Source organism: Mustela putorius, unplaced genomic scaffold (genome assembly GCF_011764305.1).
Source record: "Mustela putorius furo isolate JIRA1106 unplaced genomic scaffold, ASM1176430v1.1 tig00000738_pilon_pilon_pilon, whole genome shotgun sequence".
Taxonomy (NCBI): domain Eukaryota; kingdom Metazoa; phylum Chordata; class Mammalia; order Carnivora; family Mustelidae; genus Mustela; species Mustela putorius.
Genome location: NW_025421463.1, coordinates 6,380,600 through 6,407,592, shown reverse-complemented (window position 1 = coordinate 6,407,592; position 26,993 = coordinate 6,380,600). Strand labels below are relative to the sequence as shown.

The window sequence follows — 26,993 nt, the reverse complement described above, 5'->3', positions numbered from 1 at the left end:
CAGCCTGTCGTCAGGCGGCGCCGGCTTTAAGGCTACTGCTGCCAGCCGTCGGTTGAATGGGTGTCGCGGGGAGGCGGCCGGGTGCCGGCGTCTGGGGGCTGTGGCGGTGGCCTCTGGAGCTGGTTCTCGGCTCCTAGGTTCGGTATTTTTCCGGGGCTGGTAGAGTGGGGCGGCGCGGCCCGAGGGAATCTCGCCTCGACGCCAGCCGTTCCCCACCCCTCCCCAGGCGGCGGCGCCGTTCCAGGGCGGCGACCGGGCCTGCGGCTGCACTTCGCCGGCTTCCCCTCCCTTTTCCCTCTGTGGGCCCGGCCTCCAGCGGAGTGCTTTCGAGAACCCGACTAGCTACTCCCGCGTTGACCGTGTTATGTTTGTCTAGCGCGCAGTTCACCAGGTGATTTCAAAGAACCTTACTGATGCATTCGGGCGTAAATTGCGTTGGTTAGTGGGCTCGGCCGCCTTGCACTTCCCCCGGGAGCGCTGAGGGTAAGTGCCTCGCCCGGAGTCACATTTCAGGTGGATTGGAGAGTCCTGTTTCAGCGGCGTCGAATTTCAGTGCACAACACACCGACCGCGGTCCTCTTGCCCTCGGGCTTCCACCTGGTCTCTAGGTGGCTGACACAACCTTACTCCCTGGATTTTCTCAAGGTGTTTTGTGTGTCAGGAAGGTGAACACCCAGTTCCGCAAGAGTTTTCTTCCCCTTTACCTACCTCTAGGTCTTGTGGAAGACATTGTCTAACCTAGCTGCCCTTCTTTGGGATTTTTGTGCAGAAAATTGAAAAAACAGATTACATAATTCAGGCATTTCTTTAACAAGACTGTCCTAACACCATTACACTCACCACACACTTGAGTGCTTACCATATGTTTGGTAGTTCTGCCCTAATCCAGACAACTTTTGGATTATTTTAAATTATTGTAATTTGTAAACCACCTAAGTGTTGCAGTTATATTTTCATAAGATTAGTTAATGGAGGCTTGAAAGCGCTGTTCATTTATTTACTGCTAACTATGCCGTGAGATCCATGAGATGGCTGTTTCATATATATGTATATATATATATAATATATAAATTATATATAATATTTATATAAAATATATAAATATATAATATATATAATATTTATATATATAAATATATATAAATTATATATATATATATATAATTTATTTTTTTTTTAGAGGAGACAACCGAATCTCAGAGTTAATTAACTTGTTTCAGATCACACAGCTAGTAAGTAGTGGACCCAGAATTTGAACCTGAACTCTAACCCGTCTTCAGAAAGGGGATATAAAAATGGGTGGGGAATTCCCTTCCCAAAATGTAATTTTAGATTTCTCTGTTCAAGAAGCACCTACTCTTGAGAGTTTTTTTCTGGGCAAGCCCTGTAGTGAGAAGGACAGTTTTTTAGTCTACTAATAGGTGTCAGCACATTCTGAACTTGAGCTCTTTCTGGAAGAGCCAGCTGGTAAAATGGTAAATACCAACTATTCTAGACTACTAAGGCATGATATTTGGCTTTTCTGCCAAATCAAGATTTTAATGTTTTTAACTTACTCCTAGAGGAATATATAGGACAGTGATGAGCAATTTACCAAGAAAACAAAAACACATTCGAAAAGCTATTATCAAGACCTTTGGAGTTGAGTGACTTTTCGTCCCAGATTCCCAGCTGTGTTTGTGCACATAAGACTTAATTGTGTTAAAAACAAAACCAAAAATAGGTAGTTGGAAACAAGAGAAAGCAGAGATTGCCTGTTTTTTTCTTTCAGGTGGATCTCTGAAACCGGAGGCCGTTTTGAACCTTGACTCTTACTAAATCCTGTGTTCCAAACCCTTAATCTTGGCTATGTTACTATCTTGATGGCCTCTCTTTCTTGATTGCTGCCTGGGACTGGTGGCCGCGGCTAGCATTATGCGAGTTTTGGCTAATCCCTTATTTTATCAAGCTTTTCAGACTTTTGAGACTGAAAGGGAAAGACCCCTCCCTTTTAGGGTCTTTTAGGGAAAGACTCTAAAACTTGTGCTGATGGTATTGTGGATTGGGACTTTACAAACTGATGATACGCTGGAAAAATCATAAGAAACTACCCTAAGAGACCCTAGATTTCAGTTCACAAATGTGGTGATACACTTTTGGCTTGCGTTTAGCTGGTTGCCTCTTTTTGGCTCTGTAATTGCTCTCTCCGCAGAGGCAGTGAATGGAAGATTCTCCCTAAGGTCAGCGTTTAATTAATTGCCTCGCTTTGGCTGCTACAGTATTCCAGGCATCGATCCTTCTATTAAAATTGCCTGGAGGTTGCCAGATCGTCAAACCTCGATCTACCCAGGACAGCCAGGGAGGGAGTCACTAAATTGAGAGGAGGGAGGCGCCCTGCGCAGTTTACTATCTCGGTCCCCCGCGGCCCGAGGCGCGGGACCTATCCGGTGACTAGATTGGGCCTTGCCCCTGTCCATCATCGGAAAGGACTCCGCGGAGACTGTTTTGCCGTAAGAGTTGGAAACTGAGCACCGCCTATGGAAAAGAGGGAGGTGAGGGTAAACGTTGTGTGTACTTCCCCATTCATTGGATGGCTACTGTGTCAATCATACCCTGCCCAGTCTCGTTGGCTGGAAGGCCCCAGGCAGGTAGCGTGGACGCGGTGCTGCCCCTCCTGAGCTGCGAACCGGGCGCGTGACGTCTCAGACATTTGTTGTTGGGGTTTGGACCTCATTAATTATTCATTAGGTACTTGAAAGGGCTCCAGTGATTGGTGGCTGGGAGGCCTGGTCGATTGTTTCTTAGCTAGAGATACGTGTCACCCTCTACGCGGCTGGAGAAGTTTCGCATAAATTATCCGATGAGGGGCGGGGCGGGCCCCCCCGCGCATAGATTAAGCAAATAGGCCGAGGAGGGAGGGGAGGCCGGCTACGAATTAGCCTAAGTTATTAAAGATGGCGGCTGAGCGGAGTCGCTCCCCGATGGAGTCGCCGGTCCCGGCCTCTATGTTCGCCCCCGAGCCCAGCTCCCCGGGGGCGGCCAGGGCCGCGGCGGCTGCCGCCCGGCTCCACGGCGGCTTCGATTCGGACTGCAGCGAGGACGGCGAGGCGCTCAACGGCGAGCCGGAGCTGGACCTCACCAGCAAGGTAGGCCCGGGCGCGGGCGCCGGCGCTGAGGGGACCCGGCGGGCGCTGAGGGGACCCGGCGGGCGCTGAGGGGACCCGGCGGGCGCTGAGGGGACGGGGCGGCGGGCCGAGCGGTCTCCGGGGCGACGGCGACGGCGCGGGTGGAGGCGGGAGGGGCCGAGCCGAGCCCGCCCACCTGCCGGTGCGGGAAGCGTCTGGGGCTCCCCGGAGAGGGGCGGCCCCCGAGGCCCGCGCACCGCGGTCCTCTCCCGGCGGCGCCTACCCCGGCCTCCCGCCGTCCGGCTCCCGCCGAGACCACAACCCTTCGGCTCCGCCACGTGGAACGGGGGCGCCCGACGCCCGGAGCGCCCCGCGCGATGGCCGTCCCCGAGCAGTGCCGACTCCCCCGAGCCCGAGTGGGTGGTTGTCTCCCTGCACTGGCCCCGGCAACCGAGAGTGGAAGGTGGCCGAGGCAGGGGGAGCGGAGGCGCGGGACGATCACCCCACGGGGAGCAGGAAGGCGGCCGGGCTCTTCCTGGTGTCGGAGTAGGAGACAGAAAGTAGTCGCTCAGTCGCCGAGAGGCTTGTCCGAGGAATTCCTTCCCAAACCAAAACTGAAAGATGGGCAGGACCCATAGCCTCGCCATGCTGGGAGTGGGACCTCATCGTGTATGAATGGAATAATGAAGGACCTTTGGAATCTGGGCTTCTGAGCTTGTGAGAAGGTAGGCAGGAATTAAGGGCTCAGCTTCTGCTTGGCATTGGGAGGATGAAGAAGTAAGTATAAGATGTGACTGCTGTTTTGATGGCGCTTAAACATCACTAAAGGAAAGAATGCCAACTTGAGGGTCAGGCAGGGCTGGGTTCCCTTTCCTGCCCTGCCACTTTAAAAGGCTCTGTGACCTTTGGAAAGTTTCTTAACCTCTCGCTTCTCCAGCTGCATCATTTTAAAAGTAGAGATGTGTTGTAAAAATGAGAAATGTATATGACGTTTAAAACAACGGCAGCGATAACAACAGGCCCAAGATGGGGTCGTTTGCCCCCTGGGCTACAAAGCAGTACTTAGTTGCAGCTTCATTCTCCCCCCAGGAGTGAAGTTTCTGGGTCAGTACTAGTGAGGTAATCTACCTGATAGGACCCCCTGCCTTTCCCAAAGGGCAGATAACCATGCCTGAGATGATCATTTCTTTTCTTCCCCTGATAACCTTGTCTCACCCCCTTTCTGCCTATAAAATCTTTGGGTTTTGTACAGCTACTTGGAACTCCTTTCTCCTTGCTCAGTAGAGTGCTGCCTGATTCATGAATTTAGAATAAAGCCATTTAGATCTGGAAATGTACTCGATTGAATTTTGTTTTCTAACAGACACCTAGTACAGTGCCTAATACATAGTACTCAGTAAATGTTTGAAGTGAGCCGAATAACTGATAATTCCCTGTGCAGATTAAATAGCAGCCTATGGAAGAGAGAACACCAATGCCACCTCCTACTGACTGTTGGATAGTTACGATAAAAAGACGTTTATTGAACATTGAAAACATTTGTGACTTTTCAAAGTCTGTGGTGGCAAAACAGCATGAAACTTGACCCAAACTGGAGATAACTTCCCTTGCAACCTAGGCAGCCAAATTTCAACTATTCGCTCTCCCTCTAGTCTCAACTATCTACTTAGAAACCAGCTATCTGCCTTATTACAGTTTTCCTGTCTGATGTGTTTACTGCCACAACGAGAATGGCCAAGCTCAGAGAGAGGGATGATCAGAGGAGATGTGTGAGGTGGTGTGATGTGATGCAAAACACCCAGGCAGCACCCAGGTTACAAGTATAAGCCCTAGTGAGTCAACTTAGGAAATTGTAAGAAATGCACTTGATTCAAAAGCAGATGAGTTGGATATCAACTCATGGTCAAGATGCTGGAGAATCCTGAAAACATAGTGGGAAATTTCAAGGCAGAGTTGCAAAGAGAATAGTACCTTCATTTCCTGGCCAACTTATTTAATGTCCCGGGATAGGGAAGTGTTACTTCATCTCAGGTCTGGGGAAGTCTTCCTTACTGTTTTAAAGTTGAGAACCTACATATATATGTGTGTATATATATACATATATATGTATATATGTGTGTATATATATAAATTTTGATGATACTGAAAAGAAAAACTGTGTGGAGGGGAAGAAGGGCTGTGTTGAATAGATTGATTGCTGAGGAAAGGACTGGAAGCTCTAAGTTTATATACTTGCTACAGTTATCAGGGAAGACCAAAAGTTCTGAGAGCTTTCAAAGGGAGAAACAATTAGCTGACTGTAGTGGCTAGTTTCATCCAAGAAGGTTTTCCTAGGAATGACTTGATAAAGGAAACTAATTACCATTTATTGAGCTGTGGACTAGATGCTTTGCATGTTACCTCACTTGGTCTGTACAGTGTGCTTAGGATGTAGGTAGTATAATATCTATTTGTAGGTTGAAAAACTGAGACTCAGAAAGGTTGAGCTCTTTGTCCAAGGTCACACACAAGTAGTCAGAGGATGGAATCTGACATACCTACTGGTAATTGGCCTCCCCAAATAAGTAGTTCCTATTTTAATGTTACTGGCAGAAATTTGCAAAGTGATGGTGCTAATACTCATCTCAGTGTAATGGTGTTTGTTGATGAAGATGAGTCTTGCAGCGGTTTTAACTGCCGATTCCTAAATAATCAGGTCAGCCAAGGCAAGATGGCACGGAATTCTCCTGTTACTGTAAGAACCATTGGCCTTGGGGGGAGTGCATGGCAGTGCATGAGATCTGTGTCCTGTGAACTGCAAGCCACAGGGGGGAGACTTTGACATGTAGGTAGTAAAGCAGTGTTCATCAGTTTCTGCCCACAGTCCAGATTCTCAGTCACTGTGGGTCCCGCCCCTCCTGTTAAGCAGCAGGAAGCAGGCTCCTCACACCCTCTTTTCTGTGGGTTGTGGTTCAGACATACTCATTTTAGTCCATCATATAACTTAACTCATGGAAGGCTTAGGCTCAGAGTCTATTTCAGGAGAGGCAGAGAGGGCATGAGGGGGTTGTGTAGCTATTTTAGGTCAGGGTGCTATGGGGTTCAGTCAGGGTCTTTGGTCAGGCTGTTGATCTACTTTGGCTGTGGTGCTCTTGTAGTAAGTGTGGTCTTAAGGCTGTTGGTTTCTCTTCTAGCTGGTTCTAGTGAGCCCTACATCAGAGCAGTATGACAGCCTACTTCGGCAGATGTGGGAGAGGATGGACGAGGGATGCGGAGAGACCATATATGTCATTGGGCAGGGATCAGGTGAGCATAGTTTTCCTTACGCTTTATTTTTACAAAATTATTTAGAGCACATTTTCCCTCTTTTATTGACTTCCTGTTCATGTGTCTCAGTCTCAGTGATTCTTTAGTGTCCGCAGAACTGTTTGGAGGACATTAAAGTACAAAATGATAATGCTAATTCCCACCTTAGTGGTCATAATATGCTTCACTTCAAAGATTCACTTTCCGGGCGGTTTTACAGGTGCTTCTTTTTACCTCCAGTACTCTCAATTTGTATAAAGGGAAAGTACAACGCAAGGAAACTTCTTATCTCAGGTAATAGAACAAGTCGTAGTTAGATCTACAGTTAAGCCTGCCTTGGGCAGCCCTAGGTCTTCCCTCTCCAGGCCCAGGTTACAGATCCCTTTGCTACTTAATGGCCTGCTTTGCAGAGAACCTTTGTGATTCTTCTTGACATCTGCAAGAAAGGGACGCCCAGAATTCCTCTCTTCTGCGAGGCTACCTTGCCTAAACCACAGTGACCATTCAGTGTGCATAGCTGTGATAACAGAAGTCCTCTTTTTCTCTCTCTGAGATCCTGTCAGACATGTAGCCTTGTTACTGTTCTGGAAGGGGCTGATTAATGTCCTCCCGCCTGCTTATTGCATTGTAATGGGGCCCACCAGTTTAGAGAAAGACCGTCCGCATTGCAGATTATATTTGGACTTTTGTTTTTTGGGGCTTTGGGAGTTTTGGGGGGTTGTTTCTAGTTTATAACCTCGATACAAGGCCCACTTACCCTTGCTTCATTATGACATTATCTTTGCTGAAATGGCAGCTGGGCTTATTAACAATCAGATTTAGTTGGTACCAGAACTTGTCTCTGTCATCTTTGCAGGAAGCCTTGGTGGGCCTTGATGGATCATTAAAGGAACAGTTCTTTGCTGAATGTAGGCTTTGTAAAGGCAGGTAGTAATTCCTGTTAGTCTAAGATGGAGAAATCTCAAAATCATTCTTTAAGTATTTGACAGATATCTATTAAGTATCTTCTAAGGGCTTGATACTGTTGCAACGTACTTTTGGATACTTATAATCAGGTCTCTGTCCCAGAGAGATGGCATATAAATAGATAACTTCAGTAGAAAATAATATTTGGAAATGTTTCAAGACTGACACATGGAAGAAAGGTTTGATCTCCAAATACTGCTGTGCCGTCCTTTGAACTGTCTGTCCTGTCTATCCCTTCCATTCCCTCCTTGCTGCCACCTTCCCGTTTCAGGGCTTATCACTTTAAAGAAAGCCTGGTCAGAGAGATAGGCAAACTGAGAAGTTGCCTGTCAAGAAAGGGAGGAAACTGGTCAGCGTTGTCAAGTGCTAAAGACATTAAGGAGAGTCAGGTTCAGAAAAAGCTGTTCTGTTTGGTGGCTAGGGCATTGTTGGTAGCTTTTTGAAAGCTTTTGTTCAGGTGCACATCTGGCCTACTGTAACAGGATGAACCACTCCAAGGCCACGCCATGCTTGTAGCATTGAAGGAACCTCATCTAGATCGATTTTGACAAGTGTTGGGACTGTTCTTTGATGATCTAAATTCTTAAGACGCCACCCTTTCCCCCTTATTCTTTAATGTGGACTCAGTGAATTTTACCATGCCTTGGCAACTCACAACTAATTAACCATCCGATGGCAAAGCATAAGAAAATGTGAGATGCTCATTGTCGCATCTGCACACCCAAGTGTTATCTTTGCATCTACCAATTGGACGCTGTTACATTCACAGTGACTCCTTCCTGCTGGAATTCTTTAGAGGGAGAAGGCCATCATAACTAGTTAAACAAGTTGAACATCAGAAGACTACACCAGGTGTGAGGCCCCCAGGGGTCAGCTTCATTACTGACTTCCTGTGTGTGCTTGGTGCTTCACCTCTGTTTATCCCATCCTTCATCTGTAAAATGGGGATAATGACATACTTCCTTACCCTACCTCAGAGAGATTTTGTATGGATAAGTTAGGTGTCAAAAAGTTCTAAGCAGAGTAATGTGCTCTTTAAGTATACATTCCTAATTTTAAAAGGTGGCAGCCTGACCTGATAGTTCAGGGTCTGGAGCCTGGTAGGTCTGCATTTGCCTGTTGGCTCTTTTCCTTGTCTTAAAATGGGGTTAATAATAGAATCTATCCCATGGTGTCATGGTGAAGGTTAATACTTGACATACAGTAAGCATTATATAAATGTTACCTAGCATTAGTAATTTGCAGTAATCATTTTTTAAGGATTCCAAGTTATAGTTGATTTACCATGAGACTTCTTTCAAGAACCATTTTGTCCATTTTTCATATTAAGTCATGGCTTACAAGAGCCAGCTACTATATTAAAAGTTCAGGGAACATAGGAGGAGTGTTAAAAGTCTTTCTGGGGGAGTCAGGAAGGGCTTCAAAGAAGAGGTGCTCCTTGAATTGGTACTAAAGGGTGAATAGGAGTTTTCTAGGTAAATGGAAGCAGTAGTAAGTGAGCAGAGAAAGTCACATGCACAACACAGAGGCATTGGTGATTGTGGAATATTTGGTGAGCCAGAAGTGATTCTCTTAAAAATGTATCTATCTTAGCTCGTAGGGGAGTGGGTTGGGGGAGGGGCAGAGGGAGAGAATCTCAAGAAGACTCCCTACTGAGTGCGGAGGCCAACAGGGGGTTGGCTCTCACCCCCCTGAGATCATGACCCGAGCTAAAGTCAGGAGTTGGATGCTTATCCGACTGAGCCACCCAGGCGCCCCCATATTCCCACTATATTTACTTTACTTCTGTAAAGTGGGAATATAGAGTGTGAGGTTGGGAATATCAGGAGGGTGAAGGCTAGACAGGTTGCAGGGCCCAGATCTTTAAAGGTTTTTTTTGTTTTGTTTTGTTTTTGTTTTTTATTTGACAGAAAGAAATCACAAGTAGATGGAGAGGCAGGCAGAGAGAGAGAGGGGGAAGCAGGCTCCCTGCTGAGCAGAGAGCCTGATGCGGGACTCGATCCCAGGACCCTGAGATCATGACCCGAGCCAAAGGCAGCGGCTCAACCCACTGAGCCACCCAGGCGCCCCCCCCCTTTTAAAAATTATTTATTTATTTTTTAATTTGACAGAAAGAAATCACAAGTAGATGGAGAGGCAGGCAGAGAGAGAGAGAGAGAGGGAAGCAGGCTCCCTGCTGAGCAGAGAGCCCGTGCAGGGCCCAGATCTTGATGGTTTCTGAATACTATGTCAAAGAGTGAAGATTTCTAAACGCATGTTGAGCAGGAGAGTATGTACAGAAAAGGTAAGTCAGATGGCAGGACAGACATGGCTGAATATGTGGTGTTAGGTAATTGGACCTCTGCAGCTTTTCTCCTTGACCTTTGTCTCTACTCCTCCAGAGTGAGGAATGCAGTGCGTGCTGGTGAAGGGTGATGTGACTGGGAGCATTTTCCGGGAGCTCTAGATGGACAGGGCAACACTCATGATTGCCCCCTGGCAATCATGGACCTGAACAGGACCTGAAAGCATTTTGTTTTACCAGAAACAGGGAAGGTTGGATAGAACTTGGGGGTCTGGCAAGAATGGTAGGGTTAGCAGACTTCCTCTTAGGAACACTTGCAACAAGCCCTTCTCTAACCAGATTTCCAGACTCAGTTGGCCATGTATTTGGAAACTCCTCAGCCCAACTGCTCCCTCTTTGTTCATTTGTTTTGCATTTTGCAAACATTAGAGGGCCTGATGGAGGAGAAGCACCCTCATGGGGCATCCGGGGAATGTTTGAGATACCCCCTGTCCTCAGGATGCCTGGGTATAGTAGGGGAGTAGATGCATCCAAAACACTGCTCTATAAGGGGTGGGATGTGGCGCACTGAGGGGCTTTCTAGAATGGCAAATACCTAGGTAAAGGTGTAAAGCTGAAGAAGTACAGGGAACATGGGGGGTGGCGACTGGGCTACTAACACTGGGACAAAACTGAGGAGGGGGTGTGGGATTCCTTTAAGGAATTGGAACCAGATGCTGCTGGGCTGGGGGAGCCATTCCAGAGCTTTGAGTTAGAAGTGAGAATGTCAGAATTGTGGCTGGATTAGGAGCTTAAGCTTGTGTGTATGGAGGTTGGGCTGCAGGGAACAGAGTCCAGGTGTTCTAGGAGAAGCTGGGGGTCTTGCAGGGATGAGGTAGAACAGACCCTGAAACAGGCTGGTGGCACTGGATTGGCAACAAGAGAGCAAGGACAAGGACGGAAGGGCGAGGCCTAAAGCTAGAATCAGCAGGACTGGAGGGATGAGCATTGAGCTGGGGTGACCGGGAGGGTGGTGGTGTCATCAGAAGGAAGGAAGGCAAGGGAGGAACTAGTCGGGCACAAGGAGGAATCCTTGCCAGAGGAGAAGGCTCTAGGTTTGGAATCAGAAGACCCAAGAGCTCGCGCAGCCCCTTGGCTCTTTACCAACCCTGAGACCTCTGTGGGTTCTGTTTATCCCACTGCTAAATGGGAACAGTAATGCTTACTACTTAGGATTGCGGGGCGGGGGAGGTCTCAAATGCTTTGTTAGGGCTGTTAGTTTTTGTGCTGTTGTTTGCAAGGGGGGGTGGGGTGGTTGAGTTTAGATGCCAGGTTTCGAAGAGTTACCGTCCAGGCCACTGGAAATTCAGTCTGGAGCTCTGCAAAGAGGACAGTGCTAGAAATGAATGTTTCTGTGGTTTGCAAAACTACAGTTTGAACCGTAGAATGAGGTGCCCAAGGGAAATGTTTAGAGGCTAGAGAAAAGGGCCACTGACTAATTGCTAGAAAAGACTGGCATTTAGGGGATAGGAGCAGGAAGAGCAGCCAGAGGAAACCGAGAAGGAAGCAGAGGGTAGAGAGGTGAATCAGGAGAGTTCAGGCAATAGGCAAGCGGAGTGGGAGGGAAGTGCTTCAAGAAGCAAAGGTTACGGTAGGATAGCCAGCAGTGTCGAAGGCTGGAGGGGTCAAGAAAAGGGCATTAGATGAGCAGTTGGAGTCCGTTTAGATCTTGAAAACCAGTTTCTTCTGCAGTCATCAGAAATAATAGTCAGCAGGTGCAGTCACTTTTTTGAGATGCTTGGTGGGAAGAGGAGGAACCGGGGAGATGGTAGCTTAGTAGGCAGGGGCAAGGGAAGAGGGGGTGGGTTTCCCTTTCGTGGTTTAAGAACGAGCTCATTTCTAAGGGGAGGCATGGAGGGAGGGAAGAGAAGGTAAGAAAAGGTCCTGCAAGGTGTTCGGGAGACAGTAGAAGAGAAGAGAGGTTGGGGTCATGCTGCGGGGGTCAGCCTAGGGAAGCAGTGGAGGTGCTCTGTGAGACCCAGAGCCTGAGCCTGGAGGAGAAGCTGAGGGAGCAGTTGTGGAAATGGAATGACACCATGTGGAAGGCACCTTGCCGGGATCGCCTTACAGTAAGCACTCACGGGAGTGCCTGGGGATCGCCTTACAGTAAGCACTCACGGGAGTGCCTGGTCCGCTGGCTTTCCTTTGGACGCCCTTTGTCATCCTGAGCTCAGACTTCTTTCTTCAGCCGCTTGCTGGGTATGTCACCTGAGCTGCCTCCTTTAAAAAATCTGTCCCTAACTAAAATCATTCTGAAATTCTCTCCCCGTTTTTCTTTGACTCCTGTCCTCCTGATCTCTTACCTGGATTATTAGTATTATTTCCTAACTGGGCTCCCCCTTTCTGGTCTCTCGCTTGCCAGTGCACCCTTTATATTGCTGCTCCAGACATCTTTCTAACCCACAGCAATCTGGTCATGTTACTCCCCTGCCTAAACCCCCAAGGCTTCCCACTGCCTGGTACATACTGTGTTTTGCTGCTCTCTGACATCTCTGCTTAACAGCTCCCACCTCTTGTGTGGTCTCTCACCACGTGACATCCTTTTCCCCGACATACCGAGCTGCTTACTGGTCCCTGAATGTGCCGTGATCTGCCACGCTCCATGCTTCGTTCCTCTGCCTAGGGTGTTTTTACTCCTCTCTCTGTAGGTCCGTTTTCCATACTTAGAGACCCGGCTTGGAGTCAGCACCCTGCAAAGCTGTCCTCGGCTTCCCCAGGCAATGCCAGTTGCTCACGCTTTACATTCTTTTTGTATAGTTCTATAGTAAAGCACTTAAGCTGTATTACAATTAATTAATTTTCTGTCTCTCCTGCTGGGCTGGGAGCTCACCAAGGGCACCTGTATTCCCAGTACCCAGCATGAGGCTTGGCATAAAACCTCAGAGAGTCTTAGTGATTACTATTTAATGAGCACCCTGCTTGAAAGGGAAGCCCATGGCACGATTATTTATTAACTCCATGTATGCCCAAGTTTTTGAAGTGTCTGGTAGAGAGAGCCATGTTTTTCTCCAGTGCCTGGGGTGGGGCCTTTGGTAGGGGTGGTTGACCGGCTGGCTTGTTGGCAGGCTGATGTCTGGGCTCTTGTCACCAGATGGGACTGAGTATGGGCTCAGTGAAGCCGACATGGAGGCCTCCTACGCCACGGTGAAGAGTATGGCGGAGCAGATAGAGGCTGATGTCATCCTCCTGCGGGAACGTCAAGAGGCTGGGGGCCGTGTGCGTGATTACCTGGTCCGGAAACGAGTAGGAGACAATGACTTCCTGGAGGTCAGGTGAGGAGGCCTCAGAACAGTTCAGGGGTTCTCTGCAGCCTGACCTTTGGTCTAGGGCTTCGAGAGAACGGTGCTGGAGCCTTCGGCGCCTGGCATACCAGCTTCACTCCTTCCCCTTCTGAGGCACGGAAGGAGTGTCCAGAGACGTGATCGTCCCATTTGCTATTTCCGTACTTGCCCATCCCTAAATATTTCCATTTGGTCAGAGTGGGAGGCTAGCTGTACATTTGTGGCCGTTGTGTGGGCTGCGTTTTCTTACCTGTCAGCCTGTAAGACTAAAAACCAGTGTCTTGGAGGAGAGCATTCTGTTCCTCTCTTGGTTCTTGGGCTCTTTTCTGGCAGCTTTGAAGAGGCTTGAGGAAGTTAAGAGAGAAAGGCATTGGGACAGGAGCCTAGTTCCTCCTGAATAATTCTTTCTGCTCTGGGTGTCCTTCCAGGGCCATCCCCAATGCGCTTAGCCATGAATGGGAGGAGCGGGAGCTGGAGGGGCTCAGGGGCAAGTCTGTCCTTAGAAATCCAGTTACTTGGGTTCATTTTTGCTCCGCTGCTGACTCTCACAAGGCCGTTTGGGTTCATGTACACGCAGGGTAGCAGTAGTAGGCAACGTGGATGCTGGCAAAAGCACACTTCTGGGGGTCCTGACACACGGGGAGCTGGACAATGGCCGAGGCTTTGCCCGCCAGAAGCTCTTCCGCCACAAACACGAGATTGAATCCGGTCGCACCAGCAGCGTGGGCAACGACATTCTGGGCTTTGACAGTGAAGGCAACGTGGTGAACAAGCCGGACAGCCACGGTGGCAGCCTGGAATGGACAAAGATTTGTGAGAAGTCCACTAAGGTGATTACCTTCATCGACTTGGCTGGCCACGAGAAATACCTGAAGACCACAGTCTTTGGCATGACGGGTCATCTGCCGGACTTCTGCATGCTCATGGTAAGCGTGAGGCGCTCCTGACGAGGGGAGGCTCCGTGGGCTGTTTGGGGGTGCTTATGCGCAAGTGTTAGAAATTGTGCTGTGACGGAGGCCTCTTGGTTTGGGGCTTTGACATTTTATAGGGATGCCCAGTCCTCTGAGCGCTATGACCTTCTCAAGGGCTGTACCTTGATCTCTCTTCCTGGTGCCATTTGCGGTCCTCTTTCATTTTCCAGAGAGGCACAGAGGAGGGTTTCTCGTGGGGCTGGCTTACTACCTTCAGAAACGTTTCTCCTGGGGTTAGGCTGCTCTGTGGAGGTGACACCAGGTGGCACTGCCCAGAGAAGGGGAGGCCTTGGAAGACATGGAGGAGAGCACAGACCGCAGTCAAGAGGGGCCGGGGAGGTGGCCTCTTTCAAAGCCTGGGAGGAGTGAAAGCCAGTCCAGGGTGCTTGTGGAGAGGCTGCTGAGTGCCTGGCACCGTGTTGGGCCTGGAGATACAGCAGTTGAGTCTAGTAAGATTTTCCAGCAGCTCATCCTGTAGTTCACCTGAGAAGGGGAGGGAGCGGAGGCTTCCATGTTGGATCATGCCGCAGAGCTTCCCTTCAGGTCCCACTCATCTTCTGTGGACAGAGAGTGGGAGTCTGGGGGGTCCACAGCCTTGCACGCAGCTTCACAGCTTTCACGGAGAGCACAAGTGAGCAAGTTTTCCTTTGGCAAGTCCTTCTCCAAGCCTTTCCCCATTTCCCAGTTCCTCCAGCTGCCTGTATTAATAAGTGTAGTAAACACGGGCATCTGTTGAGAGCGGAGTTGATCAAGTTGCCCCACAAACACGGCTTCTCAGGCAAATTCTCCCCAGACTGGAGAGTAAGGAGGCCGAGCATATGTGCGAACGCTCTTGTCAGCGCTCTGCCCAAGGTTCCTGGGATCTCAGCACGATTTCATCTCCCATATCCTTGAGCATTTCAAGGGGCCACCACCAACTTGGCTAAGGAAAGCAGTTCTATGAGAAGGGATTTCAGAGGAGGAGCTGTAGGGTGTACTGGGGGCAGTTGTCGAGTTTGTATTAAGAAAGGTTCAGGAGCCAGTCTCAAATGAGCATTTTTCCAACTGAGCTATAGGGAACGAAGCCAATTAAAGGAAATACTTTCACCCTAGATGAAACGTTCTGTATTATCTGACTTTTAGGCAGTAATCCAAATATTAAACATTTTCTGTAGAAAACACTGAAATTATTATTGCCTCATGACAATCAATTTCCAGAGCGGGAAAAAAGCTTTAAAATATATAGACAACTGAGTGATAGAGACTTCTTTTATCCCAGTTGGGAAGAACAAAAGCAAGTCTGGGTTGGATAGGAAAGGTGTTTGGAAGAAACGAGAAGAATTAGAAGGCAGAGAGAGGAGGTATCTTGGTGTCGGCAGAAGGGAATATGCAAGGGACGTTGGTGTTGGAGGGATAGCAGCTCACCTGTGACTTGGAATCAAGTGAGAACATTACTTGAAAACCTTCTGGAATGTATTAAATACTATATAAATGTGTTAGGGCAACTTTAATTTTGTTTTTGTAACATTCATTCATGTGGTACATGTGGTATTCATGTGCTACAAAACAAAAAGATGCCAAGGGCTCATAGTGAAAAGGTTCCCTTCCTTCCTTGTCCAGTTTCCTCTCGGGGCAACCAGTATTTCCAGTTTCTTAGGTATTCCTCAAGAGATTTTGTAATCGTACCAGCAAATGAGGATATATTCTCTCCATCCAGCTTCAAAACCATCAGAAAAGTTGGAAGAATAATATGATAAATCCCATAGACCCCCCCCACTCAGATTCAGCAGTCACTAACGTTTGCTCTGTTCATCTTTCTATGTCTCAGATGCGTATGTTTATTTTTGTTTTGTCTATATAATCTATATAGATTATAGGAGTTGTGATTCTTGACCCCCAAATCCTTCAGCACACAGCTCCAAAAATAAGAACTATCTCCTGCTGGTACAGTGGCCGGGAAGATGAACCAGAGTCCCCTAATATCTAGGCTGTACATGCCTCCATGATCTCAGATGTTCCCCAGATGTCTTCCAGCTCTTCACAGCCGCTTTTTCAAACAGTGATCCATTCTACACCCTTTTAATGGTAGCATGCTATACACCTTGCTTTTTTTCCTCTCTTAAAAACATACCTTAGGGATTATCCCATGACAATAGATAACTGTTTCCTCTTTTTTGTCTGTATATTTTGTATGGCACATTTTGTACATTTTGTATGGCACACTTAAACCCATGCCCGCGTTTATTTAGCCAACCTTTATGGTGATATTTTATCTTTTTTTTTTTTAAGATTTTATTTATTTCTTCGACAGGCAGAGATCACAAGTAGTCAGAGAGGCAGGCAGAGAGAGGAGGAAGCAGGCTCCCCGCTGAGCAGAGAGCCCGATGTGAGTCTCGATCCCAGGACCCTGGGATCATGACCCGAGCCGAAGGCAGAGGCTTTAACCCACTGAGCCACCGGGGCGCCCCTATGGTGATATTTTAAAACATTTATTGTTCTGGGAGGGAATAGAGAGCTGCCATTGCCTAAGTATCTAAATCACGCTGGTCATGCACAGGACCTTTGACCTACGTTATGACACTTAAACCTCAGGAGACCCTCTAAAGGGGATGTTATTATTCCTCCATTTTACAGATGGGGAAACAGGGGGCCGGTGGTGTTAGACTGAATCTGCCTTGATGATGCTAGACAGTTGTTTCCCTGGACTGCCTGGGTTTGTCTTTTTTTTTATTGCTTCCAAGTCTTTTCAGATTTTGACAGGCCACATCATTAAATCAGAGGTTAAAGCCATCTGTACCCAGCCACACAGATCTTTTGTTTCTGGCCTAAGACTTCTGCTCCATGTGTCCTGTTCTGATGGAGGCCTCAGATGGGCCTCAGATGAGAGCTCTCTCTTAACCCAGCCTTCTCTGAGGCCCTGTGCCCACCCAGCATCAACTTGTCTCCCTTGTCCTGACCTTTCCTTCTGTGTTGGGGCAGGTGGGCAGCAATGCTGGCATCGTGGGGATGACCAAGGAACATCTGGGCTTGGCATTGGCACTCAATGTGCCTGTCTTTGTGGTGGTCACCAAGATTGACATGTGTCCTGCCAACATCCTGCAAGGTAAGTGAAGCCTGCGGCTAGTAGCAATCTCCGTTTGGGGCTGTCACCCACTGTGGCTCCTTGGTGGTGCTGCCAGGGCTTCCGCCCAAATCTTCTGCTTTTTTTATCTTGTGCTCAGACCTTGGTCTGAGTTTTCATCAAGCCAGAATTTTCTGCTTCCTCCCTTGTTTAGCTCTTGGTCTAAGCACCCTAGAATTATCCCCTGCTCTTTGTTCCTTCTGGTTCCAAATATAGGATCCTTGAGATTCCTAATCTGACCTCTCTTTTCAGATGGTCCCAGGGCCAGGGTGTTGGGTTTTAAAATCTGAACGGGATATATACGGAGGCATTTGGGCAGAGGGTCTGATTGCCTTCTACCAGCAAATGTTTCAGAAAAGCCTCACATTTCTCCCTCATTCCTACAGATAGTAGAAGAGAAATGGAGAGGTGTCCTTTTGGAATGCCTCATAAGGGCTTCTGCAGATGTGTAAATATCCTAGAGATCCTTTGTCAGATGACTTTTTATCCAGGAAGCAGAGCATTCTGAGAAGAACATTGCCTTTCCCATGGACCCGCTTTCTTACAGGATGTGGGTCTTTAAGAGACTCTGGAGAAATAGGACAGATTTCAGACTCGTAACCTTACCAGACAGGCCGTATCCGTGTTCCTTCTCCTCTAGCAAGCATGTGCCCACCCCAAGTTGATCCTCCTTTTGCTTCTCCAGGCATGGCATTTAACACTGGTCCGTCTGTCCCCTGCTTCTCTCAGCAAGGAGTGGACCAGTCTTGACCTGGAAACCTGGCCAGAGAGAAAGCTGTGTCCCCCTAATTGTGTTCCATTTCAACCTTTAAGAAACCCTGAAGCTGTTACAGCGCTTGCTGAAGTCTCCAGGCTGCCGGAAGATCCCTGTGTTGGTACAGAGCAAGGACGATGTGATCGTTACGGCCTCCAACTTCAGCTCTGAGAGGTAATGGGGTAGGGAACACTCACTGCTGAGCAGGCAGAGATTGGTTGGAATAGAAGATTCTGGTCTCAGTATAAGCTCTCCCATGCTGGCAATGTTGCCTAGGAGCTGCATCAGGCAACCCAGATTCTGATGTGCTGGCCTTGCTGAAATTGGAATTCTGGCTTAGGCTTCAGTGTCTTTACGAGTGAAGTGGGAACAGTATTCCCTTCCCCACAGGGTCCTCGGAAGTGTTAGAAACGATGTGTATAAAGCACTTAGCACTGTGGCTGGCTGCCGTGTGATACATACACAGCCCTTGTTATAACTGTTATTATAATTTGTTATACTGTTGTCTCTCAGAAACTCTCTAATCACAGAGTAGCATTTGGCATTTATTCATTAGTGAATCCTTTGGTTCCATACATGTTTATTAGATGTTCTGTACTAAGGTCTTTGAGGCATTGAGGATTCAGAGTGGACTCAGGTATAATCCTTGTCCTCAAGGTGGTCACCTCCTTGGTCAGAGATACTCTTTTGATGATAGCGAACTTTGTTAAGTTTGTTCCTTTTCCCAGAGTCTTGGGGTGCTCTGGAGCCATCTGCCTCCTGGCTTGGTGGGTATGCAGCACCCGGAGCAGGCCGGCATTTTGGCCTGTGGCAGTGTCCCGGCGCTGCCTTCAGTACCGTCAAGCGGCCAGCAGAGGGGGTGCGTTTCCATTCATTCCTCGGCCTGTTCTGTGCAGGTGCTATTCTGGGAGCAGTGGGGAGTATTACAATTCCTGATCTTGAAGAGTGTGATTAACCTTGGATAGGAGACATAGAGGCTGTTGTGATGACTGATGGAAAATCAGGTGTAATTATGTGTAACAGAAATGCAAAAAGTGCTCCCTAGATCTGGGAGGAGTCAGGAGTGTCCATCAGAGAAGGATTTCCTGGAAAAATCTGCCTTGGAAATGGGCCCTGGAGGATTTGTTAGTTGGGTAAGAGGGAAGGAGTTGAGGCAGCAGGATCAGAATAAAGAAATACCTGGGAAGCAAAAAAGTACTAAGCTTTTGGGAGAGGAGAGGGTTCTCTGGTCTGCCTGGCAGACAGGAACTTGAGAGGAATAAACCTGCAGAAATGTTGGGAAGAGGAAATTTTGTCTGACTTCTTTGAAGTGGAAAGGCAGAACTAAGCCAATTTAAGAATTTTAAGATGTGTATGCTTCGGGCGCCTGGATGGCTCAGTTGGTTAAGCAACTGCCTTCAGCTCAGGTCGTGATCCTGGAGTCCCGGGATTGAGTCCCACATCAGGCTCCCTGCTCTGTGGAGAGTCTGCTTCTCCCTCTGACCTCCCCTCACATCCTCACGTGCGCGTGCTCTCTCTCTAATAAATAAAATTAAAAAAAAAAGAAAGAAAGAAAGAAAATGTGTGTGCTTTAGGAAGAAGAGGCAGCCATACGAGCCCCAAATATAGCAGTGGTAGAGGGACAGAGACAAGGGGACAGATGTTAGAGATAGAACTGAATGCAAGAAGAAGGCCTTAGAGTGGTCTGGCCAGCAATTGGAAGGCTGGGGCAGGGAGTGGAGCCCAGGCCTGGGAGGCTGGTGAGGGGGCAGCGGGGCCCTTAGCCGCCTCACATGTTCCAGAAGGTCTTCTGCTCCCACCCTGTCACACAGGAGCTGGCCACCTGAGCTCCTTTGTCTTTCTTCACCCTCCACTTAGGATGTGCCCGATATTCCAGATCTCCAACGTTACAGGTGAGAACCTTGATCTGCTGAAGATGTTCCTCAACCTCCTCTCCCCCCGCACCAGCTACCGGGAGGAAGAGCCTGCCGAGTTTCAGATCGATGACACCTACTCTGTGCCGGTGAGTAGCTTCTGGAGGACTGAACAGGGTAGGAGGCTGCATGGGTGCTTCCCGCAGGGACATCACGGCAAGTAGGTCATGGGGAGGACCTAAGTGGGATCGATTGACTGGACCCTGGCCTTCTCTGCAGGGTGTGGGGACAGTGGTGTCGGGGACAACACTGAGAGGCCTGATCAAGCTGAATGACACGCTGCTGCTTGGCCCAGATCCCCTGGGTAACTTCCTGTCCATTGCTGTCAAATCAATCCACCGCAAGCGCATGCCTGTTAAGGAGGTGCGAGGGGGCCAGACAGCCTCCTTTGCACTGAAGAAGGTGAGTGCCGAGAATACCAAGAACTGCCCTTGGATTCTTACGTTAGACTCTGGGCCATTTCTAGTCATCCTGGCTGTTCCATATGGCGGGGATTACTGACCTCACTTTTATAGGTCAGAAAACTCAGGCTCAGAGAGTCCCAGTGACTTGCCCAGGAACACACAGCTAGTAAGTTCTAGAGCCAGGACTTGAGCCCAGGCCTGCCTGCCTTCTAAAAACTCTTTTCCTTCTCCTAGTGCCTGAGATAGGTGCTCCAAGCTCAGTGGTAAGATCAGAAAGACATCACCCTCCTATGCAGATGGTCCCTCTAGGTAGGATCCTTGGAGTCCATGCCAAGTCCTCCTCCCAGTCAGTCCTCTGTCCCTCAGGAATTGGGGTAAGTGTTAGCTCTAGGGTCACCTACCTCCCTGCCAACCACATTAACCAGCAGAGTGGGACTTTCCTTATCCTCTCCAACAGTCAACATCATGCTCGCCCTGTCCCTTCCACTTGAACGCTTGCCTACCTCTGCCCTCTCACCACTGCTTAATTCTTACCCATCCTTCGAAACCTGGCTGAAGTGCCAGCTCCTGCCCAAAGCCTTTCCTGATCCTCAGTAGCGGTGTTTAGGCTTCCCACTCAGAACTCAGGTCGGCCCTGCATTATCCACCCTAGAAGGCCTGTGATCTAGTGCAGTAGGAGGTCAAGGCTGAGTTGGGGTGGTCTCCATTCCCAGAAAGAACTCCTGGTCCTCTGGGACCAGAGGAGAGAAGCCCTGGGCATTATTTGCCCCTGAGGTCTGGCATTCCCTCTTTCTTTCAGATCAAGCGCTCGTCCATCCGCAAGGGCATGGTGATGGTTTCCCCACGCTTGAATCCCCAAGCATCCTGGGAGTTTGAGGCCGAGATCCTTGTCCTCCACCACCCCACCACGATTAGCCCACGCTACCAGGCCATGGGTAGGTGTCGAAGGGCACTGTCAGCAGAGGCCCTCTGCTCTAGCTCTCCCAGCAGAGTACTGCAGCTACCCAAACCCCGAGCTTTCAGCTGCAGCCGAGAGTCGGTCTCCCTCTCCTGCCCGTAAGCTGCCGTGTTTATTCAGTTCTGCAGACATTAACCAAGTGCCGACTTGGCCGGGCTCTGGAGACCCAGTCTTGCCCCCAGAACCTCACTTTCATTCCTTCAGCAAACATCTTCAAAATGCTGCTGTGTTCCATGTGGTATTGCTAAGATGCTGGGGACACAGTGCTGGGCAGGGGATCTACCGTCAAGAAGCCGACAGTCTAGAGAAGGCACACATGTGAACAGAGTGCCCTGTATTCCTGAACCAGGACCGTGGGTCCCGGGACAGGGGCTAACTGGGTGTGTAGGGCAGGATCAGACCTGAGAGCGGACCTTCAACTCACTTGGCCACACGCGGCCCCCTGAAGCCTTTAGCGGACCACAGCTCCAGCATATTCTATATTCTCACTCCCGTCTCTCCTGCCCAGAGGCCACTGAGGAGCTCAGTGACCTCTATTGTGACCCCCTGGCTCTATCAGCTCTGTGGTGACTCCCTGGCTGTCTTGGCAGTGCACTGTGGGAGCATCAGGCAGACGGCCACCATTCTGAGCATGGACAAGGACTGTCTACGCACCGGGGACAAGGCCACTGTGCACTTCCGCTTCATTAAGACCCCTGAGTACCTGCACATAGACCAGCGGCTGGTGTTTCGAGAAGGCCGCACCAAGGCCGTGGGCACCATCACCAAGGTATGGCCAGGCAGTCCTCCTCGCCCAGCCCCAGGAAGCACTAGGTCATGGCAGTTGCAGACTGTGAGCACAACAGGGGAAGCCCTACAAAGTCCCCCTAACTGCCAGGGACAGAAGTGCTAGTTCCTGCCTTAGGAGAGTTGGAACAGTGCTGAAGTGTGGCCTCAGTGCCATTTTCTCTCTTTCCCCTGAAAGGTCTCCCTGGGCTTTGGTGGTGACCCTAGAGGAGAGCAGGTGGGGTTGAGGCCTGTCTGTCCTCATAGGAAACAGTGGTATCTGGACGTGGCTGTGGTTGGCCTCTGTGATGCCCCAGGTGCAGGCTCCAGTGGCCTGGCTGGGGTGCTACCCTTACAGCACTGGGTCAGGTCAGAGTGAATGTTGGACAGCAGGGGTGCCTAGGCGTGAGTTCCCTTGGGGCTTGAGCTGTTTGTGTGTCCTGGAGCCCACTTCATGCCCTCTGCAGACTTCACTCGTGGCTTTGGGTAGGGGCACTTGACAGAGTGATTTGACTCTTACTCCAAACAGTCTGTGTGAAATCTTGGTATCAGCCTTAGGGTGGCCTTACCTCCAGAACAGCTTTCCTCAGGCCCTTCCGTGCAGACCTAATCATGTCCCTGAAGGCCACTTGCTTCTGGGACTGACTGAGAGCGGCAGAAGCTTCCGGCACGTGCTGTAGTGCCCTTGGGGGTATGGCAGTCCCCCCTCCTGCTTTGAGATTGAACCTGGGTCACAAGGGAAGGCGCTGAATCAGTCCCTCCTGGTTAGGATCCCTGATAGCCATGCTCTAAATGTTTCTAGATGCCAAACATTCACTTGGTCTCTTTGGGAGGCCTGAAGTTAAAATTGCCGCAGACTCTTGTTATGGGCACAGTGGGAGAGATGCTCTGAGGAGTTTCAGCCAGCTTAGCAGGGAAGCCTCAAGGTCCTTCCAAGGCTCTGGGTGGGCCAGACTCGAGCCTAGGAGCTTGGCCACGTTGGGGATGGCCAAGATGCACAGGCTGTCAGTGGGCAGAGCCGCTGGGGCAGGCACTAGAATGGAGCGGGCTGGGCTGAGGCAGTGAGACTTCAGCGGGGGAAGGGGCTGCCCTGGGACACTGAATGGGGATGAAGACATCTCTCTAGCCCACCACCCCTGTCATGGCCCCCTTTCCATCCACCTTGCTCAGGACCAGTGGGGCCAGGGAGTGGGAAGTCCCCGGGGGCCAGGGCCTGGGGCCTGGGCAGCCGAGCCGATGCCACCGCCTGCAGCTCCGGCCTCATCCTTAACTCCTCGCCTCCCGCAGCTCCTCCAGACCACCAACAACTCCCCGATGAATTCAAAGCCCCAGCAAATTAAAATGCAGTCAACAAAAAAGGGTCCCTTAACGAAACGAGAAGACGGAGGTCCCTCTGGAGGGCCGGCAGTAGGGGCGCCGCCACCTGGAGATGAAGCTTGCTCTCTGGGGACTGTGCAGCCGGCTGTGTCCAGCAGTCTCCAGCCACAGGTGAGTGTGTGGCTCGGGCTGGGCTGGTCCCCTGACCACCTCGGGGTGAGAGTGGGAGGGTGACTAATACTCTGGTTGGTGGAGGTGACAGGACAGCTTCAGGCAGCCTGGGTCTCACTCCCACGTCTGCAGAGCATAGAAGGTGTCTCCCCCGACTCTCAGCACATAAGTGCCAAGTGAGCACTGTTTGTCTCTTAGGGCAGTATTTTCTGACCTTTGAGGTGTGGCCTGCATAAAGCTGATTTAGTCGGTCGTGATTAGCATTTGATAATGAAGCAATAGAAAATGTCTGGGTTTCCATCTCCCAAGAGCGAGTGCATGGTCTCCGTGTGGGACTAGGATGTGTGTGTGGCGGTCCAGAAGGTCGTCGGAAAGGTGCAGACGGTCCTCCTGGGTGGGCGTAGAGGAGGCCGTGGGCCCGTACTCGTGCGGCTCGCACTCAGCGCCTCCTGTTAGCTCTGTCCCCTGCTCTGTCCTGCTGCCCCCTCATATTGCTCCTTCCAGGGTCATCTCTCTCTGACCCCCATTTGGAGAAGGAAGCGCCTGTGTGGACCTGTCCTTTCTGTTCTCTCTCCCACATTGGGCCTTTCTCTTTCCACCTCTCCGCGGGGGCAGGTGGTGCTTCCTGCCGTCCTAGTGCTTCTTGCAGTGCCTCTGTCTCAGCCCACCATCATGTGCGCCCCGCTTGCTAGGAAGGCAGGCTGGGTGCTGGCTCCCATCTGACAGAGGGGGTGTGCCCGGCTCCAAGTCACATAGTAGATGACTGTTCAGGCTAGGCTGGGACCGTCCTTCCTGCTTGCTTTTCTCCTACCCCTTTTCCTGCGCCCCTGCCCCTCTGCTGTCCTACCCTGCTCCCAGTGGGCCACTACTTCTCAAGCTCCTTCTTTCTCCCTTTCAGCCCAAGCCCAGCAGCGGGGGCCGGCGACGGGGGGGCCAGCGGCACAAAGTGAAGTCCCAGGGGGCCTGCGTGACTCCTGCCAGCGGCTGCTGAAATCTCCCTGGCCCACCCCCACCACCCAAGGGATCCTTGTACTCGGGCCACTGTTCCGCCACATGGGCCAGAGCAGCTCTGACCACCACCCGCCCCCCCAGGCCACAGCTGGAGCCTCATCATTCCCCGCCCCCACCCCCATTTTCCAGGGGGGTTGTAATTTATAAGCTGAGGAAGGTGGCCAGACTTCCGGAGGACTGACCATCATCCAGCTTCCCCGCCTTCTTCCTTAACTCAGATTTTTTGTACATCTGGGCCCTTAGTTTTTATTCTTTTTATTATCTCTCTCTCTCTCTCTTTCTCTCTCTTTAGTGTGTGTGTATGTGCGTGTGTGTGTGCGCGTGTGCCCGTGTGTGCGTGCAGAAGGATGGTGGTGCGGAAGTGCAGCCGGTCAGGGCCCTGGCAGTCTTTCTCCTTTTTCCCTCTGTGGCTGGCCACCAGCCTCTAGGAGCTGGCTGCCTGCCCCTCTGTCCATCCGTCTGTGTGTCTCTGTGACAACCTTTAGGGGCTTTCCGGAGCTAAAGAGCACCCTCCTCCCTGTGCTCACTCCTCTGCACCCAGGGCCCTCCACAAAGCCGGACTCAGGGCTTGGGGACTTCACAAGTTCTGCCAGAGCAGGGAGCCTTCCTTCTGGGACTGGGGGGCTTTTAACAGAATGGAGAGTGCTGGCCTCCTTTTTCTCTCTTCTCCTTCCCCCTCTTCCGTCCCCAAACAGGTAATGCCAAAAGCTCTTAAACTGTAGCCTCTAGATGTGTGGAGGAGAGAGGCACTTGGATTGTAGGACCCCTCCCTGCCCCTAACTCTGACCCTTGCCCTGACCCAAAGACAGCTGGTGGTTTTCCTTTCCCTATGGAGACAATCCTGTTTGCCTGGCCAGGCCAGGGCAACTCCCATTGTGTTGATTTTGAGCTGGAGGCTCTGGTCCTCGAACTTTATATGATAGGAATCTTCCTGGGCCTTGGGGCACTGATGACCTGGACTGGGTTTGGCTTGTTCTGGGTCCCGCTCACCAGCACCTCTTACTGGAGGGGGTGTGAGGGGTTCCGCTGAGTCAGGCCAGGACTGGAACCCCTCCTTCCCCACTACAGCCCCGCCATGTTGCCCCATCATGGCTGCTACAGAAGCACAACAGGGAAGGGCCTGAGCCCCGTTTGGGGTGTGAGAGGGCAGGTAGGGGTAGTGAAAAAGGTTCTTCCAGGCCCAGCGCAGAGCATTAAAACCTCTGGAAGATTCACTTCCTGGGGTGGGATGGAGTGGGGATCACTCAGGCCAGTGAGGGCGTTGTGGGGCCCAGACCAGCCTGGCCTGAACTGTCCAGAAGCCCTAGGTTTAGGGTGGACTGGTGGGTGGAGATGTTCTTTCTAGCCAGGGCAGATACCAGCTGGCTGGGCCCTTCCTCAGCCTTGCCTCCCTCCCATTCCTAACCCTTCTCCATTCTTCCTGCTTCTGGACTGCTGGTCCCCTCACCTCCCCTCCTTCCAACTATTTCCAGTTACCACTGACCCATGGCCATGGACTGACCAGACCAGCACAAAAAATAAAAGTTTGTTTCAAGCTGATGGTGTCCTGTTCCCTGCCCAGGCCCTCCAGGTAGAGGTGCACCACCGGGAGCGCTGGCTGTGCCTGCCCCAGAGCCCCCCCTGCTGCGGTGCAGGGCAGGGGCAGGACGAGCCCAGCTTCTCTTAGGCCTGCATGGCTTCAGAACACAGGCCTCTGTGGCACATGTGTCACAGGCCAAGTTGCCAGTCTTCCCCGAACCTACTTCCTCATCTGGAGCGAGAGTTAAACAAAATGCCTGTGTGGTGGTGGTTGCGAGGATTCAGCAAGAGAGTGTGTGGCAAGGCTCAAGGCGTCAGCCTGTGGGAGGCGCCACTGACCCAGCCGCTGCTGCTTCCCTGGGGCCGTGGGCTATTGTGCAGGGAGAAAGGGGCTGTTGACCTGTCTCTTGCTGGGTGTCTCCCTCACTTAGGCGCTTTGATTTTGAAGCCACCATCTAGGAGACAGGTGGCAGTCGGTTTTCCTAGTGAAGGCAGCTGAAGCTCAGAGCAGCGGGGCCGGCACCCCACCCACCCACCCCATCCGCGGTGTGTGGCAGCTCTGCCCCATGGCCTTTGGCCCCAGCCTTTGTGTGCTCTTTCATTCTTGCTTTTGACTCTGGTTCTCCCTAGAGGGGCTGCTGCCCACTGGTGCCGTCGTACGAGGAAGGCTCCAGCACAGCGCACCCCTCTGCTCTTGGTCCCCGTGGCAGGTGCTGTGGAGTCTGTGTTTCCCCAGGATTTCACCGGGGTGGGACCTTGTTTGGTTTGAATTCTAAGAGTAACCACTTTCTTTACATTTGGAAACTGGTCTCCGCTCTGGCCTCTGCCCTCAGACATGCAGGTGGTTGGTCTGGATCTCGGGTCACCCGGCCTGCTAATGGGGGCTGACAATACAGCGTGTTACTCTGGTTCACTGGGACTCCACAGGTCCTCTAGGGGTCTCAGCCCTACCAACTCTCACTTTGGAACAAAACACCAGCCCTTTTGTAGCTGACAAAGAATAAAGTTGTTAATCATCTCAAATGGCCAGTCCTGACCCTTCTGTATGTACAGCTAGCATCTGTGGTTATCTTCAGTTCAGTTAGGACCCCTGTTCTGGCTTACAGGCCTCCCTGGCACAGAATAAGGGAACAGGAATAGGCCATGGTATGG

General features: G+C 50.7%; 1 protein-coding gene across 2 annotated transcripts; it reads left to right on the top strand.

Annotated features, from left to right (window-relative positions):
• The first annotated feature begins 20 nt into the window (after positions 1-20).
• Positions 21-25,857, top strand: GTPBP1 (GTP binding protein 1). 2 transcript variants are annotated; one of them, XM_004743252.3, is made up of 13 exons: positions 21-391; positions 1,772-3,125; positions 6,278-6,389; positions 12,770-12,950; positions 13,537-13,885; positions 16,889-17,012; positions 17,844-17,958; positions 19,642-19,786; positions 19,917-20,099; positions 20,901-21,036; positions 21,650-21,828; positions 23,112-23,312; positions 24,211-25,857. In XM_004743252.3, exons 2-13 carry the CDS (start codon positions 2,934-2,936, stop codon positions 24,301-24,303), a joined length of 2,010 nt encoding a protein of 669 aa, XP_004743309.1. In that variant the 5' UTR covers positions 21-391; positions 1,772-2,933; the 3' UTR covers positions 24,304-25,857. The 2 variants fall into 2 exon arrangements, with proteins under 2 accessions (XP_004743309.1, XP_004743308.1); XM_004743251.3 differs by having other exon boundaries at positions 21-483.
• Positions 25,858-26,993: the final 1,136 nt, after the last annotated feature.